The 22,420-nt window shown below is 38.1% G+C and overlaps 1 protein-coding gene across 1 annotated transcript in view; it reads right to left on the bottom strand.

The window, feature by feature from the left end:
* The window catches only part of LOC127618491 (alpha-ketoglutarate-dependent dioxygenase FTO-like), a 219,122-nt gene that overhangs the window by 135,802 nt on the left and 60,900 nt on the right, over positions 1–22,420 (bottom strand). The window contains exons 3-7 of the mRNA XM_052090974.1: positions 19,330–20,089; positions 12,842–13,063; positions 6,875–6,954; positions 6,314–6,457; positions 120–239 (exon numbers count right to left, since the gene is read on the bottom strand). Of these exons, the coding sequence (XP_051946934.1) occupies positions 120–239; positions 6,314–6,457; positions 6,875–6,954; positions 12,842–13,063; positions 19,330–20,089 (1,326 nt within the window). The remainder of the gene's footprint in view (positions 1–119; positions 240–6,313; positions 6,458–6,874; positions 6,955–12,841; positions 13,064–19,329; positions 20,090–22,420) is intronic.

The following is a 22,420-nucleotide window of genomic DNA, read 5'->3' on the forward strand; positions in this document are numbered from 1 at the left end:
AAAGAATAATCATATCAACTATACTATTTACTAAATAAACACACAAGAGGTAGGGTCCAATTCTGTGTGAATGTGGGCGCAGATTCGGTGCAGGCCTGCTCATATTCCATCACTCTTACCATTCGCTCCATTTCCTTCCATGCGTCCTCCAGTTGTTCCATGGGTTTAGTCCACCAGCTGCAGAATGGAGCGTAACGTCGGCCCTGGAACCAATACTGTCTCAGCCATTCAAACTCCACCTGAGAAGAGGAGCAACAGATAGGTAAGATGTTAAAGCTGCATCCTAATTTCTGTACCACTGCAGTCAACAAACAGAACTGCAAAAAAAAATTGTTTTCAAACAGGTTTCCATGTCAGCCATTGAACAAAACTACAAAACAGGTAGTCCTGCCCAAAATTCACACCATTGGTTGAGGCAGTGACCACATTTACACTTAAGAAAGCTGTTTATTCCAGGCAGAAAGTGGCATCTCTACATCATGTAAACAAGAACGCCGATTTCCTTACACCATTTAAAGGATTAAGAGAAAGCCGTTTATGTGGTCATGTAAACACATAAGCACCATTCTAACAGGTTTTTGAAGAGTGTGCATGTGCATGGAACAGACCAAATAACAAACTTCATAGGGTGAAGCACAGCAACAAGTAAACAAAAAATGTCTGAGGCTACAGTGGGAAAAACACATACACTATAAACTATACCAATTTATAAAGACCACTGTAAAATATTAACAGTCCCTCACGTTCACGTATATGTGCTCATACATTGAGGGAATCCCAGAGTTTTACATAAAGGGAAACCCCACTATTTAAATTGCAGGTTGTGATAGAAAGGTAAAGAAACAAACACTGCAACAACTCTGGAATATCTGGAAATGAAGCGAAGGATGTGAGAGTAAAATAGTGAAGACTTCCTCGGATACCATGTTTGTTATTTAAACAAGCATCGTGGTGAAATTAGGTTGTTTTGGAGAAAGCTGCTTACTGACTGATTTGCATGTATACGGGAGTAAAGTATACACCACTTATACAGTGCACGTAAACCGGAAAACTGCTTTCTCGCAATAACCTACTTTCTGGTGTCCATGTAAACATAGTACATTTTGCAATGTTCCTGATAGCAACAGAGAGCCACAGTGTTTTCACTTTTTGAGGACAATCAATCAATTAATTGTTTCTAAAATGGGTCTTTCCACTAAACGGTACAACTCGACTCAACTCTGCAAGATTTTTGGGGGTTTTCCACTGTGGATTGTACCTGGTACCTGATACTTTTTTAGTAGCCGATATTAAATGTGACATCAATATCATGCAGATCACTGATTGGTCAGGGAGAATCGTCACTACCAGTGTCAGAGAAAAGTTCTCAACAGTGTAGGGAAAAGTTAAAAAAACTTAAGTGACTACAGAACCATCAAGGAAAAGTGGAAGTGCTTCGACCAAATGGACGCTATCTAAACTGGCGAGCAATGAGAGGGAGAGTGCCCTGGACTCAGGCACGATGGAGGATGGTACATTTTGTTATGTTAACTCTATACTCCGCTTGAAAGCTTCACTTTATTTCGTTTACCAGCTACTGGAAGCTTGCTTCTAAAACAACCAGGCCAATTTAACTGTTACACCTGTTAAAATTAACATGCAACAACTGCTTTATGCAGCACAATGTCCTAGTAGCGAACAGCTAGCGGTCGTGTTGTTTTGGTCAGTTTGTGTCATGTTTAAGATTATGTCATGGCAGTAGAGGCGCCACAAATATGATGATCATCCTATAATCCCACCCAAGTTTAGGTAGCACTAAACCGCAGTGGAAATGCAAGCTCAAAAAAGTAAAGCAAGTAGAGTTGAGGCGAGTCGAACCGTAACGTGCAGTGGAAAAGTGCCTATAGTTGCCTAGATTAAGCTGGTATCGGAGACAGTATTTTAACATTCAAAATTCAAAATTCAATTAAAAAATTCACACATCACCTTTTAAATGTAAACAATGTATCCTTATGATCTTCTTCACACCACATCCAAAAACTTGCCCTCAGTCAAAGTAATATTTTCATAATATAAGTTTAAGATTTTGTTTTTTGCTGAAAAAAATCAGCTAATAAAACGGCCATTTAATTTTCAGTTATGTGTAAAGAACCAACATCCCCCACAGAAATCGAGCTGTTGCTATTCTTGGTTTATGAAAAGAACAAACATTAAAAAGTGGTGTATACTTTACTCCCGTATACATGCCATAGAGGCAAAAAAAAATCCAAAAACTTTTGAGCCAGGAAGGCTTAAAAAATAAATAAAAAAAAAAAGCCCGGTAAATTCAAGTCCTTGAACAAGATGTCAAACCATAGCAAGCAGCTGACATCTACTTAACAGCAGCTGAAAAACAGCAGTCAAGTGTGTTTGATAGTCTGTAAAATGTGGTTGTTGGACAAAAATGTTTTCTGCTCCAGTCATTCTTCACTATCCCTCTCTCAGGCCCTTGTGAACTGTATTATATCAGCACGCTCTAAAACCACAGCAGTCCAACATTCATCAATTTATCAAACTCTATCCATCCATCAGAGGGCAATTTAGAAGCAGAATAGAGCAGCAGAGGTGAGTGGGTGTCAGTCACCTGAGTCAGTGAAGTGGAGAAACTAGGGAAAGGGCATTTTCATGGGGTGGTGGGAGTGATTTCACAAAGTAAACACCCACATTAAGGTCAAGTTAACAAGGGAACACAGGTAGCTGTACATGCTTCTAGAGGACAACACATACAGAAGAACACAACCAAACTAGAAAATTTACATAAAACACAAATAAAGCTATTTAAAATGACTTAAGACAAAGGTTACACATACGCTAATCCATTTTCAATTTCCTAACATCATTGCTCACCAAAGTATGCAGTAATGGAGAGTGTTTTTGAAATTGTCGAGAAAAACGGCATTATAATGTGGATGAGAGGCATAAATAGAGCAAAATTAATGAATTTTCAGTTTCCTAACATCAATGGTTTCCAAAGTATGGGGTACTAGAGAGCTGCCCACGGATGAAAATGCTGATCCTGTGCATGGGAGGCGTAAATGTAGCAAAATCAAATCAATGTGTTTTCAACAAAAGGCCAAAAAAACCAATGTTTCGCATTTTTTGAATTTTAACAAAATAGTATTTACTTTATTTAGAATAGATTTTCCAATTAAGGACATCACCAAATGCCCCCAAAGAGAGGTTTTGTCATATTTAGCTAACAAGGACAGGAGCTAACAATTTCATTCCCAACATATAGGTAGGTAGGTGTATACAAACACACACAAACAAGCTGCTTGCTTTGTACTCAACATCTTTGCGTCTTTGTGCAGTGCTGATAATAATTGTGTCATCACAATGGGAATGGGGGTGATAACATCTGCATTTCCTGTTTTCCTGTTTGTTGTTTTGTTTATGTTCGCTGCTACGTGCCACCCAGGAGAGACGTAAAGATTTATCACACGCACCGAAAACCTCACACCTTCTCGCACCTACACATGCTTCTCTTTCCTCCTCAACCCTTTCCTTTCATTCCTTACTTCAGTGCTTTCATTCTTCATGCCATCAATCTCTCTCTCTCTCTCTCTCTCTCTCTCTCTCTCTCTCTCTCTCTACAGGGAACAACAGAATACACCACAGGCTCTCAGTCTTCCTCCTCTGGGAATCTCCCCATCTTTGACTCTTTTGAAGTGATGAGTTAACCCTCCTAAGGATGCTTAATGTAGCCATGTGCATGTGTGTATCTGTGTGTCTACCCCGAATGTAAATTTAAGCCCTCCCACTAGCACTAAACAAAGCAATCCTCCAAAATTCATTCTCCAAACAACAGCCCCCCCCCCAATCTACGAGTTACAACACAGGCTGAAAAAATAACAACCCAATGGTAATCAAAAGATCCACAACAACGCTTGACTTTTTTACAAAATGTAAAGGCCTGTTTAGTCTAACATGACTGAAGGACACGAAAGTATAAAATATTTGCATATGATTTTTTCAGTCCAAAAGTGTTCACTCTGTGTAAAAAAACAGAATTTTCTTTATTCTCACTGAACAGCATTGAATGGAGCTTTTTCAGTATCTGAACAATAAATAAACTAGAATTGAAGTGTTAACACATGCAATTAACTTAAAACATTTAACACGTACATTGTTCTTAATCGCGATTAACGCATTTACCATTAATACAGCATAAACCAGCATAAACACTGGTTGGAAGTGTGGAACCTTTGTATTGTGTCCGACCGGAGTCATTACACTGACACACACTTCACAACACACATACACAATAACACTCCCATGTAAGTGATAAAATAATGGGGAATAGACCTCTTAACACGATTTAATACACAAAAGAAGCCTAGATGGGACTTGATAGGAAACAAGTATTTTTCAGCCTATGAAAGGTGCATTTTAATTACCACAGAAGCATGTCAAATGAAACTATCACCAAAATGCAGAATGAGACATTTTTGTTCGCAAGTCCTTTTCATGCAAAGTTACAAATTGACCCTTAATGCGATCGCTGATGTGAATCATGAACACAGATTCACGATTGCTGTAGCAAAGTGGACAACCACAGTCTACCAGCAGATTAATGTTCTGGAGAATTTGAGTTTAAGATATTTAATGTGCATTCCAATGAATACGCATCCTATGTGGGGAACAGTTATTTCAATTAATCAAACTCCCACTTAGACTTTGGGAAACATTAAAGTTACTTTAATTGGTGCTATTTTAGTGCATTCCTATCTTTATACTGAATGCTTTGTTTGAAAATTTTTCATAAAGCATTATATTGTCACATATTGTTTTGATTTCTTTCCTAAGATTTAAATAAATGCGTTTTGACATAAAAAGTATAAATAGTGTCAAATTTCAGCACTTTCAAAATAGGCATTTAATCGTGATTAACTAAAAAAACAAAACATTGTCACCACCAGCGTCACTGGATTTCCGTTACGGGACATCAACCCGCTAGTTCTAAAGTTAGCAACAGCGATAACAGTATTGTTTGTTCACGCGACTTTTGAATTGTGAAAAAAGAAATGGCTGTATGCAAAACCACACTGCGTTCAATAAATGAGGTGCAGACGGTCCACTCATTAGCGTTGAGCGAAACGAAAAACTCTCTCAGGAAGTTGCTCAGCTGTTGGCCACACAGGGCTACCAACAGTGTAGGGAAAAAAAAAAATGTATGTGACTACAGAACCAAAACGGAAAAGTGGTTCGACCAAATGGACGCTATCTAAACTGGCGAGTAATGGGAGGGAGAGTGCCCTGGACTCAGCCACGATGGAGGATGTTATATTATGTTATGTTAACTCTATACTCTGCTTGAAAGCTTCACTTTATTTAGTTGACCAGCTACAGGAAGCTTGCTTCTAAAACAACCAGGCCAATTGAATCACCATGCAACAACTGCTTGGCTAAAACAATTGAAAAACAGCGTGGATGGAGGGAATAATGTATTCGGTGTGAACTGCCATAACACACTTTAAAAGACCCTGCAGGCCCAAAACTTTGGGAGTGAGAAAGATAGAGAGGAAGATATCAGTTTCCCAAAAACTTTTTGCAAAATCTCCATATACCGCAACAAAAGACTTCCTCCATGCCCTAAGCACACAGGTAAACATTCACCATCATTACAGTCAAAAGATTACCACAGCCCATTAATCTTACACACACCCTTCGGTTCACTCTTCAAGCAAACACCCATCGGGGGTCACATACTGCACCAATCTCCATGCAGTCCAAACCACTAAACATGAGCAAGACGCTGAGCTCTGCTGCAACACCAAGCTAAGGTAAAAACTCCTATCAATAATAAATAATACATAATTTAAGAACACAAATAGGCCCTTGTGGCCAGTTTCAACAAAATGGCCTCAATCAGGTCAAAGTGTTGAGGCCGGCCCTAACCTTGAGGGAGACAGCCACTCCCAGGCAGGGCTGTGTGTATGTATATATATATATAGAGAGAGAGAGAGAGAGAGAGAGAGAGAGAGAGAGAGAGAGAGAGAGAGAGAGAGAGAGAGAGAGAGCACTTTATATTTTTCAGGGGCTTTTAAGGTGCTGAATGGTAATACAGGTGAGTTGGGGTTCAACAGAGCCCTACACAATGCCACACTGATGGTTAGGCTAGCTAAAGGAGCTATTGTTTGGGGTTTGAAAAATTAATGGCAAGTACAACCTTTAAAAAACCTCTGAGCAATCTCATTTGTTATGGTCTGAGACACGCGTTTGGGATTTGGTGTCACGAGCACACATTATACAAAGCTTCAAACACATTCATTCTCACGTATATACACACACAAACCTCGTTGTGTATGTCCTCAATGTGTTGCAGGGTGGAGGGAAGGAGGGAAAACAAGCTTTTGGTGTTATTCTCAGGGTCTGTGTGTAAATTCTCCAAGGCCTCCGAGCAACGCTTCTGTATGTAGTCCAGCGTACCTGTACAACACTAAATAAAGAGGACAGATATTTATGTGTATTCACACATAACACTGTGTCTTAACCAGGCACAACGAGTGATAATAGCATTTTTGAGTTTTTGGTTTTTGTCCTAACCAGCCCCTGCAGGAAATTCTGTAGATTGTTTGGTTTCAATTTCTGCGGCTTTGCACTGGGCAGCCCTACGTTCTGTTTAATCTCATTGGTCTAAAATCCCACTCCTCATAACTTAACATTAAATATAAAATTTGTTCTGATTAGCTGTGATTGTGTCACGTCATATTTTGCATTCAGTGTGGAAGGGCAAATTCCTTATAGTTGTAATACTTCCTGGTTAGGGCACAGTGTAAGGAAGAAATAGGCAGGTATAGTTAAGAACATGAGAGCTCAGGTAAGAACAGTATAGCTATGCACAATAGACTCTCACCTGTACAACTCTGTGTGTGGAGCTGAATCTAGCAGTGTCACCAGCCAGAACACAGTGCTGATGTGTTCGATTCAAATCATCTATAGACACAACCACACAAAACAACAATCAGCAAAAAAAAAATTTTACTTCCAACCAGAAGTTTATCTGGCATGATACTGGAATTGCACAGGGGAATGAGGATGAGGTTGAGGATGTCTGGGGAAGTAATTACCACAAGCAAAGATTCATTGTGGAATTTAAAAAGACACGTGGCCAAATACATTACAAAATGCTCAGTTCATATTAGGAAAAAAATTAAAGTGTGTTATGTATCTCTTTGAAAAACGACATCATCATACTAAAAGATTGCCATTGCAAAAATTGCACTTTTTTCCTCCCACAGTACATTAAATTGAACAATAACAACCTTAAAGCCAAATAAGGTTATCAGTTTGCATCAGGGATTAAAACATATGACTATTTTTTTTGCAGAACACAACCTTTCAATTGTTTCATTGTTTTTCATTAAACCAAATTGTCATCTCCCGCGTGTTCTTATAATGTGAAGAGTTCACCATTCAGTGCAGACTGCGGAAGCAGCGCCATATATATTTCTTTGTTTGTGTCCAATTTTATGAGCTAATTTTAAAGAAAATGTTCCCTAAATGCTTAACATTTTAAATCAAAATGTTTTCATTAAATAGGGGATGTGGGTGAATGACAAAGGGGATGGTGGACATATTGAGCTACAAATAATTATTAAACACTTGAACGGAATGAGTCGAATAAAAATTTCTGTCATGGGCCAGGTTTCTTGATAACGTTGCAACCAGAGCTGTGTAAAATACTTACAATAGTAATCTACTAAAGATTACTAATTATTTATCTAAAACTGTAAGCAGATTACTTTAATAATTACTTCATTGAAATCACATTGATAATGACTTTACTTTTAAGTACTTTCTAAAACACTTTTCTGCTCATCAAATTCAAAATAATGACTATTTCTTTCTTGTTCATTGCTACTTCAAAATGACTCGTTACGGGGCACTAATTCATATATTCGACATAAATAATATATTAGAAACAAGCAACACACTATAATGTACTTCAAAGTAATTAAACTAATTGAAAGTCAGCAACTGCAATCTGATTACAAGTATTTCAATTGTAATGTATTATACTACTTTTTGACTAAAAAGTAATTATATTACCGTAACTAATTACTTCGTAATTGCATTAAACCCAACACAGCTAAAGGAGACATTTATTTCATTGATATGTCCAGAAAATTGTTCTATCAACATAAACAAAGTACAGAAACTATGCCAAAAATGAAAATGTAAAAAAATATTTTCAAGGTGCCCGAAAGTTTTTAAATATTCCTGAATTTTATAAAAGAAATAATGATGGCTTTAGTGAGTTTTCAAATGTAGGCTAGGTCTCTGTCAAATATACGCCTGTCATGACATACACAGACACTGTTTTAAATGTGGTCCTTTTCAACATGTTTTTTATTCTCAGAAAAAGTGTGCACTGATCTATTCTAGATCAGTGGTAAAATGGCTTTCCAATGATCGAAATATGCCAATAAAATGTATTAAAGGTCAGCTTGTCTCTTTTATGAATTGTCAAAGATGTGAGTAAGTTGCACAAAATCGACTACAAGTGGTCGAAGGCTCGCTGATTATGAAAGTTTTACGTGTTATTGAGATAACAATGCTTTTAGGGAACAAGAAATAGAGATTAAGTGGCTGCTACTAATGTGTGACTAAAGTTCCACTTAGTGCTTTGGTAAACCCAGCCTTGGTCTAATTAGACATATTTTTATATCTATTCATTATTTTCCTGATAATTATATAGAGGTATGCCATTCGATTTATGTATGCAAATTTCATAATGGGTGAGGTGCGGAATATAAAAAATCCCAGAGCGGACTTCAAGCAGAGCGATAACAGAATGATTTGAGCAGTGGTGGGAAATCCACTCTACTTAAATAAACTCTCTGTTCTTCTGTGTTTGTAACCAGAGTCTTAAGCACTCAGTGCAACTTTCCTATAGTTCTCACAGCTTGCTGTCCAGTGCGTCTATACAAATTTTGTGAGACAGATTAACACAACAGAAAATAATCTATAAAACAAACTCCAGCCAATAGGAGGCATAAGCACAAAGAACATGTAGATTAATTCACAAAACTGTCCCGATGGTGTGTTCCTCCATACAACAAACTCCAGCCGCTAGGCAGAACAAGCACAAAAAGAAACCAAAAAGGTGCACAGCTTCCTCAGACAGACAAGTGAATGTTCAGTGAGTCAGGGTCACCTGGCTGTTATATGAGTGGAACAGATGCCCTAATCACTCCAATGTTTTGCAAGAAATATTCCTCAAACAATCTCCAACCAATAGGAGGCACAAGCACAAAGAATGTGCAGATTCACCAACAAACTGTCCCGAAGGAGTGTTATTCCACAAAACAAACACCAGCCACTAAGTGGAAACAGAAAAGAAACAAAAAAGACTCTCAGTTTCCTCGGAGACTCAAGTGAATGTTCAGTCTGTCAGGCCCAATTGGCTCCATCGAGAGCATCGCACAATGACTTACTTATTCCACTGACTTTATGAAGGACATCGCTTGCTGTGGGCATGTAAATATTTTGCGGATATCCATAGTATCTATTCTCAATTTGGCCGGGAACATCAGTGCAAAAGAGACCTTCGTTTGATGTAAGAGTTTCTTGCATTCCTTGAATCTATCACTTTTCTCTCTTGTCAAATTTGCAAAGTCTGGGAACAAGAAAATGTTGTGGTTCTTCCAAGAAAGCCTTCCTTTACTCCTCACCTCAGGTAACAAGAGATCTTTATCGGATGATCTCAGAAATTGGCCAGAACTAATCAGAGCCTGTTATGATTCTCAAGGTCTTCCAACTTTTCCCAAACACGCTCCAAGTCTATCTTGGTCACTAACATGTTTAGCAGCTAATTCCCTCTCTGATGACTCCAGATAATCGATCCGTTTCTCAACATCCGACACTCATGTAACCATCTCAGTTAATTGTTGACAGCAAGATCCTCCAAGTCAACAACGACCTTCACCAGCATTGCCGACATGTTCAACAGTTGACGCTGAATCTCTTTCAACGCACTGTAAAAAATTTTGTCCCTGGTCTGCGGCCTTGTCAGGGGTATCAGCTTGAGCATGTACTGTAAGTGTCTTTTAATGTCTTCCTAGAACAGTTAAGAATCAGAGTGTATCAAATCTCACCAGTTTATAACATAAAAAGTATTAAAACTAGCAGAGTGCGCAGAGCTTGCCGTTCCCACGTCCGACCCTGGCATGGCACCAGGCAATTCCCTATTAATTGTTCTTTCTGAAATTGCTGCACAATATTTTATGGTGTAGATAGGGCCCCAACAATGAATCCAGCCCAGGGGCATCCACTCCCCTACGTTCGGCCCTGGGCGTGTCTATGACCGGACTCAAAAAAATAATAATAATATTTATATTAAAAAAAATATTCAGATAATTAAAATGCTTTACATTCCTGTAGCAGAAGAGTTCACAGCAATCCATTTAACAAGTGAATTTGTCAATCAATTGTAGATTTATTATGATGGCTTGTTTAAGAGCCCATCAATTTACACCTACATCAGACGTCTCTGGTGTGTTGCGTCATAAACATAAAATCTTTAGTTCACTGTGTCAAGTTAAATATAGTTTAATACTCAACCTTAAAACGCATCTTGAGATCCCTTAGATCGCATTTGCGATCATCAAGTGTTTTGAACACAAGAAAGGAACGCATGTTTGTGTTGTTCTGCCTCCTGAGTGTTTTCTTCACTGTATAAACTGTGCGTTGCCACACAGCTGACATTTCTATTACTGCCCTCTGGAGTAAACAGGTGGTACAACAAGCTTGCATTTCTCAGGAAATTTCCTTATTATGGTCCGTGGGCATGCGATTAATTGCAAAACAAATTTTTACACGTTATTTTTTGTAAAATGAAACGCACTGAATTAATGTGAATTAAATCAACAGCCCTAATATATATATATATACACACAATAATTAAATATAAAACACTGGTTATTCAGGAGTTGTGTTTTAGTGTGCTTATACACATCTGTTTGAGAGCGTAGAAAGAACAGAATGAAGCGGAATACAGACAATGGGATTTCTGCTGGATTTTCCTACCTGTCTGAAATTCTCATTGGTCAATGTATGCTTACGTCAAAGTGTGCTGCAGCAAAGGTTTACATTTTCATATAACTTTTAGTTGCATGATAGTGTATCACTTTTGCAATCACTTCCATTTTTTCTTTACACCCTCACGATGAACCATTCCCATTGAATATAATGGATTTATAGCTTTCTCTGAATTTGCATAAACTATTGGCAAGGCCCTAATTTGGGGAATATGTATTTACCTAACCACTTTGATATTGTACAGTAAGGCTAAATAGCCTGCCATGCACAACTTGGGGCACCTTAAAGGTATCTGCACTGAAAGGGCATATTTCTGCCTTAAAGTGCATTCCTCTGTATAATCTGAAAAAAGAGACAAACCATAGCAATGTCTTTTTTCTCCTCACACAATTATTCTTTCCTGTTGCATTGCATTGTCTTTAAAACACTTTGTATCTAATAATACACAGCATCACTTAACCTGTACACTGACAAGTCCTCACCAGGAATATTTGGCCATACCAAATTCCCCTAACAAATATTTATTATTATTCCCTCATCGTCAGGTGGCTGCTATCCTTGATTTAAAAGCGGGCTTTTAAATCGATTAGGTCAAAACCTCTCCCTAATTCTGTCCTCTCCCTGGAGCATTCAGCAAAGGAAATCTTATTACCAGCTGGGCCCGGTGTTGGTCCAAGGAATTGTTCCCTGCTAACAGCCCCAAATTCCATTTTTGAGAATCCACTGATTAGATTTGCACATAGGAGTCTCGGGCATTAGCGGATCAAGGGGAAGAGAGCTGTGACAATGTTTGAAAATGATGGGAACGTGGAGTTGAATATTTGTTTTATTCTTTCATTTTTATTCTTATTTCAAGCCCCCAAAGCTGGGCTCTTCGGGAAAAAAGCACCTGATGTGAGACGTGGGATGCTAAACCACAGCTCAGAAATAAAGTCTTGATTTTTTTAAAGGCTAGAGTGATTTTCTCCAAAACTCAGAGACAGGATGCCTGCTGAAAATCCTGACCCCTTAGTTCTCATACATTTAAAAGTGGTTTAAATTAGTCAGAATGAGCCAGTTTCCAAATCACACTTCAACCCATGTCCTGTGACGAGGAAAAGCCCATTATGACCAATTATGTTTATATTGCTTTAGCCTTTTTACCTAAATTCACTTCACAAGACAAAGGAACTGTTCAGACCGAATGTGCTAAAAAAAAATACACATACATTATATGGACAAAAATATGTGGACATCCCCCTCTAATTTACAGGTTTGGCTATTCCAGTAGTTTTTGTGAGAACAAAGCTTAATGCTGACCCATTCAATGTCATTCTTGCAAATTGTGTGCTTCAAATATTGTGGTGACAGTTTGGGGGTGGATCCTTTTCTGTTCCAGAATGACAGTGCCCCTGTGCACATGGTTTGCAGAGTCTGGTGTGGAAGAACTTGACTAGCCTGTACAAAGCCCAGACATGAGGCACTCTGAACCCCTTTGGGATGAATTTGAACTGCAAATACCTGCATCTATATTCCTATGAGGGTATAGGAACTGCAAATACCCACATCTAAATTCCAACATCTAGTAACCTCTCCGAAACATGATAAAGGAACCTGTGGAGGGGAACCTGTGGAGGAAAAATTCTAATTGGAAACTTAATGACACTTGTGTAAAAGAATGCATATCCTCTGGGATAGATAATTCCTGGTCTAATGCATTTCAACATTACCAAGAAGGTCTCCATGCGTGTACATGAGTCTACTGTTTCTGGATAGAGATAAATGTGCGTGAGTACTGTACCTGTCATATAGTAGCAGTCTCCAGATTGAAGAGGCAGGGCCAGGCCTGGTGTGTGGATGTCCCAGGCTACCTTCAGTCCAACACGCCAACATGTCTTCTCTTTTCCCACTTCTTCTTTCTTCAAATCTTCACCTTTTTCGTTCTCTCCTTCACCTTTCTTTGTTTCTTCACCACTTGTCTCTTTTTCTTTACTCTGTCCCTCCCCATCTTTTGCAGTCATTCCTGTAAATGCAGGTGTAGTTTGACATTTACAGAATCGCACCATGTTTCTGCTCACACTGTGTGGCTACATTCACTCATAAGATTTCAAGAAACTCAAATGCCAATATACTTATAGGTCTTCTTAGGACTTTAGAAACTGTATTTGCCAAGGAATTTTACTGCATTAAATATGATATACGGTACTGCGCATACGTTTTAATCACTTGTGAAAAATGTTGCAGAATGAGGATTTCTTTAAAAATAATGCCATAAATAGTTTTCATTTATCAATTAACATCAAACTAAGTCCAGTAAACATAGTAAAAAGCTAAATAAATATTTGGTATGACAACATTTGCCTTCAAAACAGACAATTTCTCCTAGGTACACCTGGACACAGTTTTTCTTGGTTATTGTCAGATGGGATGTTCCAAGCTTCTTGGAGAATTCACCACAGTTCTTCGATCTATTTAGGCTGTCTCAATTTCTTCTGTCTCTTCATGTAATCCCCGACTAACTCAATGTTCATAAAGGGGCTCTGTCAGGGCATTCCCATCTTTTGCAGGGCTCCCTGTTCTTCTATTCAACTCTATTTGCAAAAGGAATGTTTGGGAGTCTAAAAGTTATATTTCCTATTGACACACAAATGCTGAAGATATAAATAACCATCTGAAGACAAATGTTTTTGTGGAACACCTTATGTGCCTAAGACTTTAGCATAGCAATTTATATTAATTACACAGCCCTTACAGCTCTCTGGAATATTTGATTCTGATTTGTTATATTGGCATTCTGTGGTCAAATAGTTTTTTATATGTCCACAAATCTGTAGAATTGGCCATTGTTTCTGGAAACCAACTTGCTACCAATCTGTGCATTTCAATTTAAACACACACTAAAATTCCATGGCCATTTATTTAATTGTTTCTTAAGTAGCCATTTATTAAGCAGGATTCTGTAAAATCAGTTCATGTATTATGAGAAGTAAGCATATTCAGACACGGGGAGTGTGTTCAAATAAGAATTGCTAACCAGAAGGTTGCTGGTTCGAGACCCATAAGGAGCGAGTCGTGAACTGTCACTATTTCAACCCAGGTTGCTCCGGGGAATTGCCCATGCAATAAGTGTACTGTAAAATTGCTTGAGATACAAGCATGTGACCCTAAAATATACTGTTCTAGTTCCAGCAAAGATCTGTTTTAATCAAAAAACTAAATAAGATACAGAGTAAAAGCAAATGACTGAGAGAAAGTGAATGACAAAAGCAAAAATTTTGAGAGGGCAATCTGACACTCATTATTGAAATCAATACTGAAGCGCTCTAAGAAGCCTGAGCACTAAGTAAGGCTTTCTCTTCGCTCAGCAGGGATAAACAGTAACTTATTTTCAGCCTTTGCTCTCTAACACAGCTCTCAAAGGGCCATCTGCAGCTAACAAAGCAGCACACACAGAAAGCGGATAAGATTCCATCAAAAACACTTCAAAACCACAGTGGCACAAACCAATGCCTGTTATAAAAGGAAATCATCTGGATCTAGTCTTTGTCGGATATAGAGCCAAACAGATTTGTCACTAACGGACACCCCCCACTGGAGGCGTAACTAGAGCTAGGTTTGTCTGAACTGCGGGGGCTGTGTTCGGATACATTCTCAAACATACTCTATAAACACATCACAGCTATATTTCCATCCTAGGATTTATTGCAAAAAATGTTTTAGCGCATCAAAATAAAGCTGATGGAAACACAAATTATCGACATAATATTTTTCAGCTTAAGATTATCGCATGAATCCTATGTCGACACATGAATTGTCATGAAAAACTGGTTTGGAAACAGTTTGTAATGAAAAATGGCATTAACTAAAAAATGTATCCTTACAACAAAAGAACAATGGATTTTTTATGCTTTTTTGATAACATTGCAGAAAGTGGAGGGAAACTTAGTTACTGTTGCGTTAAAGGATGTATGCATCATTAAAAACCTATACTAAGGGTTTGGGGTTAGGAATTCTACAGAACATAAAGTTGCCTTCAAAGTGTGTTAAGGTGACATAAGAATCTATACAACACATGTTATCCAAAGGAGCAAAAAAAAATAAAACACATACACCGACATACTAACACACATGGTAACAAATAAGTGATGTGCAAAGTGAAATTCCTCTTGAGTAACAATACGTTTCAGCTGGCCTGCAGCATTTCATAGCGAATTCCGTAAAGTGAAGGGAACGTTTTTTGCGACGCTCGGCAAGGGTGCATACGCGCTGCAAAAGCGTTCCAATGAGGGAGTCTCTCTGAAGTCTGGAACCAAGGGGTAAATTTTACCTCCAAAAGAACAGCTGCAGAATAATTCCACAAAAACCAACTTATTCACACACAAAAACACACACAGACCATTCAAGCAGCGTTTGAAGCGGGCCCTGGGGAGGTCAGAGGTCATATCGGTCAGTAAGAGATTGGCGAAACAGAGCTTGTGAGGCAGGTGGTTCTGGTTAGCACACCATGCTCTGTTCTGTCTAGCTGACACACACACACATGCACACAGCTGCCTGCTGAGCTGTTAGCTTGACATGAAGAGAGACCGATGTGTAGAAAAACTTCAGTGAGATTCATGTGAAATATGCAATATATGGTTCCTTCTTCATGATAGTTCAACAATAAATGACTGCATGAGTACATTTACCCTATCAAGAGAAAGATGATTTTGGACTGGCTGGTGTCACACTAACTAACTGTTATGGATGGTTGGCTAAGGTGAACTAACAAAAAATAAAGGGTTGTTTTGTCCCTTTTAAATAAAACATATGTTTGGGGAGTTATATTCAAGCCTGCATCACCCACGTGTACACCACTGCTCCAACATGTTAAAAGCATGTGCACCAACCGCAATAATTTCATATATATAACAGTTGAAGTCAGAAGTTTACATACACCTTAGCCTAATACATTTAAACTCAGTTCCTGACATTTAATCATAGAAAAGTCTTAGGTCAGTTAGGATCACTATTTTATTTTAAGAATGTGAAATGTCAGAATAATAGTAGAGAGAATTATGTCTTTCAGCTTTTATTTCTTTCATCACATTCCCAGTTGGTCAGATGTTTACATACACTTTGTTAATATTTGGTAGCATTGCCTTTAAATTGTTTAACTTGGGTAAAACGTTTTGGATAGCCTTCCACAAGCTTCTCACATTAAGTAGCAAGAATTTTGGCCCATTCCTCCAGACATAACTTGTCTAACTGAGTCAGGTTTATAGGCCTCACACATGCTTTTTCAGTTCTGCCCACAAATTCTCATTCTCATCAGATTGAGGTCAGGGCTTTGTGATGGCCACTCCAATACCTTGACTTTGTTGTCCTTGAGCCATTTTGCCACAACTTTGGAGGTATGCTTGGGGTCAATGTCCATTTGGAAGACCCATTTGCAAAACGGGTAACTTCCTGCTGATGTCTTCAGATGTTGCTTCAATATATCCACATTTATTTCATCAGACCAGATCTTTGACCCACATGCACTTGCAAACTGTAGTCTGGCTTTTTATGGCAGTTTTGGAGCAGTAGATTCTTCCTTGCTGAGCAGCTTTTCAGGTTATGTTGCTATAGGACTCGTTTTATTGTGGATACAGATACTTGTCTACCTGTTTCCTCCAGCATCTTCACAAGGTCCTTTGCTGTTGTTCTGGGATTGATTTGCACTTTTTGCACACAAAATACGTTCATCTCTAGGAGACAGAATGCGTCTCCTTCCTGAGTGGTATGATGGCTTCATGGTCCCATGGTGTTTATACTCGAGTAATATTGTTTGTACAGATGAACGTGGTACCTTCAGGCATTTGGAAATAGCTCCCAAGGATGAACCAGACTTGTCAAGGTCCACAATTTTTTTTTCTTAGGTCTTGACTGATTTCTTTTGATTTTCCCAACGAGGCCCTGAGTTTGAAGGTAGGCCTTAAAAAAAACATCCAGAGGTACACAACTAATTGACTACAATTAGCCAATTAGACTATCAGAAGCTAATTGGCTAATTGCATAAAGACAACATTTTCTGGAATTTTCCAAGCTGCTTAAAGGCACAGTTAACTTAGTATATGTAAACTTCTGACCCATTGGAATTGAGATATAGTCAAATAAAAGTGAAACAATCTGTCTGTAAACAATTGTTGGAAAAATTACTTGTGGCATGCACAAAGTAGATGTCCTAAATGACTTGCCAAAACTATAGTTATTTGTGGAGTGGTTAAAAACATGAGTTTTAATGACTTTAATGAGAGTGATAAACTTCTGTCATCAACTACATACATACATACACACACACACACACACACACACACACACACACACACACACACACACACACACACACAGTACTGTGCAAAAGCTTTAGGCACTTGTTTAAGATTTTCAAAGTGAGGATTTAATCATCAATTAATGTCATACAAATTCCAGTAAACAGAAACAGAGCTAAATCAATTTTGGTGACCACCTTTGCCTTCAAAACAGCACCAATTCTCCTACTTGCACCAGGACTTAGTTTTTCTTGGTTGTTGGAAGATAGGATGTTCCAAGCTTATTTGACAATTCACCACAGTTCTTTTATTTATTTAGGCTGTCTCAATTATTTCCGTCTCTTTGTGTAATCCCCGACTGACTCAATGTTCAGTGGGGGGCTCTGATGCAGTACTCCCTGTTCTTCTATTATATTCAATTTTATTTGCAAAAGGAATGTTTGGGAGTATAAATGTAGCACTAATTGACACACTAATGTAGCAGATATAAATAACCATCTTAAAATAAATGTTTTTGTGAAACAACTTTTGCACAGATCTATATATATATATATATATATATATATATATATATATATATCACAAGTATAAACAAAGCAAAATGTGCTTAAGCTAACAACACAAAGTAGTATGTTAGAGCTAATTTGACTTATAAAAGGCAAATCAAACTTTTTGAGTTTTCTTTTCACAGGTAGCATCCGCTAACGTGGACCATGCCCCGCAAAAATAGATATGTATCTGTCCACAGTTAGAAAAATTGTCTACAAATGGAGATGATTTAGTACTGTGGCTACTCTCCATAGAAATGGCCGTCCAGACAAGATGACTCAATGGGCACAACACAAAATGCTATATGAGGTAAAAAAAAAAAAATGAAAGACTTGGAAGGAATCACTGGAACTGGTTAACATCTCTGTTCATGAGCCTAATATATGGAAAATATGGGATGTACCTTACCGACAGTGGTGTCGGTGAGCTTGTGTTCACTAGCAAAGAAATTGATGAATAGACAGAAGAGTATCTTTAAACAGAATAACAATCCAATCCAAAGTGTACCAGCCATTTGTTAAAAAATACTTTAAAAAAAATGTTAAGGTACATTCTAGAATTGCCCTAAAACTTACAGAGCACTTGTGGGATGAAATGGAGAAGAAAATGTCAAAGTGTCGATATTCTAAGGTTTGGTTGCTGAAACAAAGAGGAAACTTGCACCACAGGCTTTTACAAAAACTTGTTGATTCTATGCCCTGGCATTGTCTAAGTTCTGTGAAGGTAAGGCTTACACACTAAATATTAAAACACTTGAACTTTAATCATTAATGAAGCCATTACCAAATGATAACATTTTGAATAGTATTTTAATTGTTTTATACTGTTATACTATGTACTATTTTTTTTTTAACATTATGCAATAAATGTGTGCTCATGCTATCTTTCTTTAAAGTAAATATCATCTTGTAGAATATTTTGTTCTCTAGTGCAATGGAATTTGTATGTTTTTAAGTGCAGCTTCAGTGTTAAAAATACTGTTTGGGGCCACTGTATATATAATACCTGACAATAAGGTTCTAGTTTTTAGTTGATGCTTTAGGTATCATGAGCTAACAATGAAACAAGATTTTTTTTACAGCATTTATTAATCTTGGTAAATGTTAATTAGTCAAAATGTGTAGTTCATTGTTAGTTCATAATGTATTAATTAATGGTAATGTTACTGTATACAACTTTTATATGTAAAAATGTATTAGTATACACATTAACCATGATTAGGTGCCGTAAAAGTATTGTTCATTGTTAGTTTGTGTAAACTATTGCAAAAACTGATTTTGAAGTGACATTTTTATGATTTAGTAATGTTAACAAATTCAGTTCCTTTTATTAAAGAAAATCCAGTATAATAGAAAGCAGGGGTACTTTTGCTTCGAGGCTGTGGGTGTATACAAGACAAAAAAATTTGGGAAACACTGTTATAATATATCTAAGGCTTTAGAACTCTCACCTTCATTCTTTGGCTCTGCTGGGCAGATATAGCTGTAGACAGCAACTGGTGAGAGAGGCACCAGGTTCTCATCATGATGCCAACCCACTGCCATTTTGCCCATGCCATAATATGGCTCTTCTTTCAGTTGGGTCATGGCTATGGGGTCCATATAGTTGATGAGAGTTACATTAAAGTGGACCGGGCCAGCCACAGCAGGTGGTGGAGAGTAGGGAGGAGGTGAGGAATGTGAGCAGCCCTGACCACTGTCTTCTTCCTCCACCTCCTCATCTGTCCTCTCCTCTTTCTCCTTTGTCTTCTCATGCACCCTGTCCTTAACACTCTCTTCACATGTCCCCTCCCCGGGAGTGTCTTCACTGTTTTCAGTGTCACTGCAAGAACGTTTGACACCTCTCAGATTTGTCTGCTGTTGAACATCTGTCAAAAAGAACTGATTAAGCTCCCACAATGCTTGGCAAGCACCCCTCATGTCAGAGTCACAGCAAAGTTTCTCGTTCTCATCTCTCTGACTGTCTCCCTCCTCATGGTGCCAGGGGATGGTAAATAGACGTGTGTCCAGATAACGATAAGTGTAGCCAGGCTGACCCACAAGTACACGTGAAACGGCTGTGAAGATGTCCCGGTCTCGAATGCGAACAAGATCTCTGAGAAGGCAACCACGACGCTGAAAAATTCTCAGAGCAGACTGCACCTTTTCATGGAGACCACTTGCAATGGTACCAGACTGCCGTAAAGCCAGTCCCGAATAACTGGAGTCCCACTGTCAGATTATAGACATAAATACAATATACAAACTTTAAAAAGCATAATTGACATTGTTTTTTATATGCACTCACAGACCACTTTATTAGATACATCTGTACACCTGTTCACCTACTAATTCATGCGATTATCTAATCAGCCAATCCTGTGGCATAAAATAATGCAGATAAGGGTCAGGACCTTCAGTTAATGTTCTCATCAAAATGGAGAAATGGTATTTCTGTAACTGCTGATCTCCTGGGATTTTCATTCACTACAGTCTCTAGAGCAGGGATGGGAACTTTGAAGGATGCGAGGGCCAAAATTTTTTCTCCTCTATACCAAGGGGCCGTATTACAAATCCGCACTCTAACCATGTTCACCCCCTTACTCAATTTCCTCTTTATTGTGAGTAATCTATGCATGACTAATGGGATGTGCTTTTAAAGATTTTGTTACATAAATTAAACATTTTATTTAACAATATTAATAAAAACATTATAAAACAGCTTATATGTATTAGTTAAAATCTAAATATCACCAAAATCCAAATATTATCATCAATAACAATACTGGATGCAAGATCATAACATTTCAAAGCATTAATACATAACATTTCAGCACCACAACACACACGCATGCACGCACAATGTGAACAGTCCCGTGTGTCAGAGAACATTTCTTTAAAGTCTCTCCCTCTGACAACAACTTTTTAGTTTTTCGCATGTTTTGATGACTTTTTCCCTTGTATTTAACCCTTTACATCTTTGAGGAGAGCAGCTCTGGTGTATGTATCTCTAATAATGTACAACTCTTTGATCAACTGGTTGTATTTGCAAATCAAATTTAAATCTTTAATGACATATTTTGTATCCAGGAAAATAAAGATATGGGTTCCCCCTTCGTACATTAACAATAGCGCGCACTAGCTCGCTGACAATCTGAGGTAAAATTTTGCTTAATTTAACTTATAAATTATGAAAAAGTGTTAGATGTTGCATGCTAGAATCCTACAATCAGGAGATCTGCTAAAAACAAGCGACCTCTTCTGGTCAATAGTTGTAATAACATCATAAACTGAATGCAATCTTTACATAATCCCTTTTTCAAAGAACTAAAATCAATCCACAGTCTTGTCCGATGGGCCGTCTTCAATGATACTGCTGGCCGCCAGTTGCCCATCCCTCCACTAAAGTTTACTCAGAATGGTGTAAAAAAAATAAAACATCCAGTGAATGGTAGTTCTGTGGATGGAACCACCTTGTTGATGAGAGAGGTCAACGGAGAATGGCCAGACTGGTTCGAGCTGACAGAAAGGCTACAGTAACTCAGATAACCACTCTGTACAATTGTAGTGAGTAGAATCGCATCTCAGAATGCATAACATGTTGGACCTTGACAGGGTTACAACAGCAGAAGACCACGTCAGGTTCCACTTCTGTCAGCCAAGAACAGAAAGGGGAGGCTACAGTGGCGCGCACTAGCTCGCTGACAAGCTGAGGTCAAATTTAGCTTAATTTAACATATAAATTATGAAAAAGTGTTAGTTGTTGCATGCTAGAATCCTAGAGTGAGCAGGAGGTCTGCTAAGAACAAGCGACCTCTTCTGGTCAATAGTTGTAATAACGGCCATTCTGGCCATTCTCCATTGACCTCTCTCATCAACAAGGCATTTTCATGCGCAGAACTGCCACTCACTATGTTTTTGGCACCTTTCTGAGTAAACACTGGAGACTGTTGTGTGTGAAAATCCCAGGAGATCAGCAGTTACAGAAATATTCAAACCAGCCCATCTGACACCAACAATAATGCCGTGGTCAATATACCACTATGTGTATGTGTATGTATATATATATATATATATATATATATATATATACAGCCGTGGCCAAAAGTCTTTTGTGAAAATTGTGACATAAATTTTGTGTTCAATTGTTCACAAATTTTGTGCTTCAATTGTTGTGATGTTGATTCACATTGTTTCTAGATTATTGTGCAGTGTGATCAGATGCATTTTAAATAATTGCAAAAAGCTTCATTGGCCAAAAAATTAACTATCACAAATCCCTTATTTCACAGTTTTTTGGTCCTGGCACAAAATTACTCTATCATTCTGATTGGATTATAAGAGCAGACTGATTGCTATAAAAGGAGAGAAGAAGTGCTTCCAATCATTGTGTTCTTGTTCGCAATGTTTACCTCTAAAGAATGACGTGCAGCCATCATCGCTTTGCATAAAAATTGCCTCACATGCAAGGAAATATTGCACCTGAAAGAACCATTTACCGGATCATCAAGAACTTCAAGGAGAGAGGTTCAACTGCAGTGAAGAACGTTTCAGGACATCCCA

The sequence above is a fragment of the Xyrauchen texanus genome, chromosome 2 (assembly GCF_025860055.1).
Source record: "Xyrauchen texanus isolate HMW12.3.18 chromosome 2, RBS_HiC_50CHRs, whole genome shotgun sequence".
Lineage (NCBI taxonomy): Eukaryota > Metazoa > Chordata > Actinopteri > Cypriniformes > Catostomidae > Xyrauchen > Xyrauchen texanus.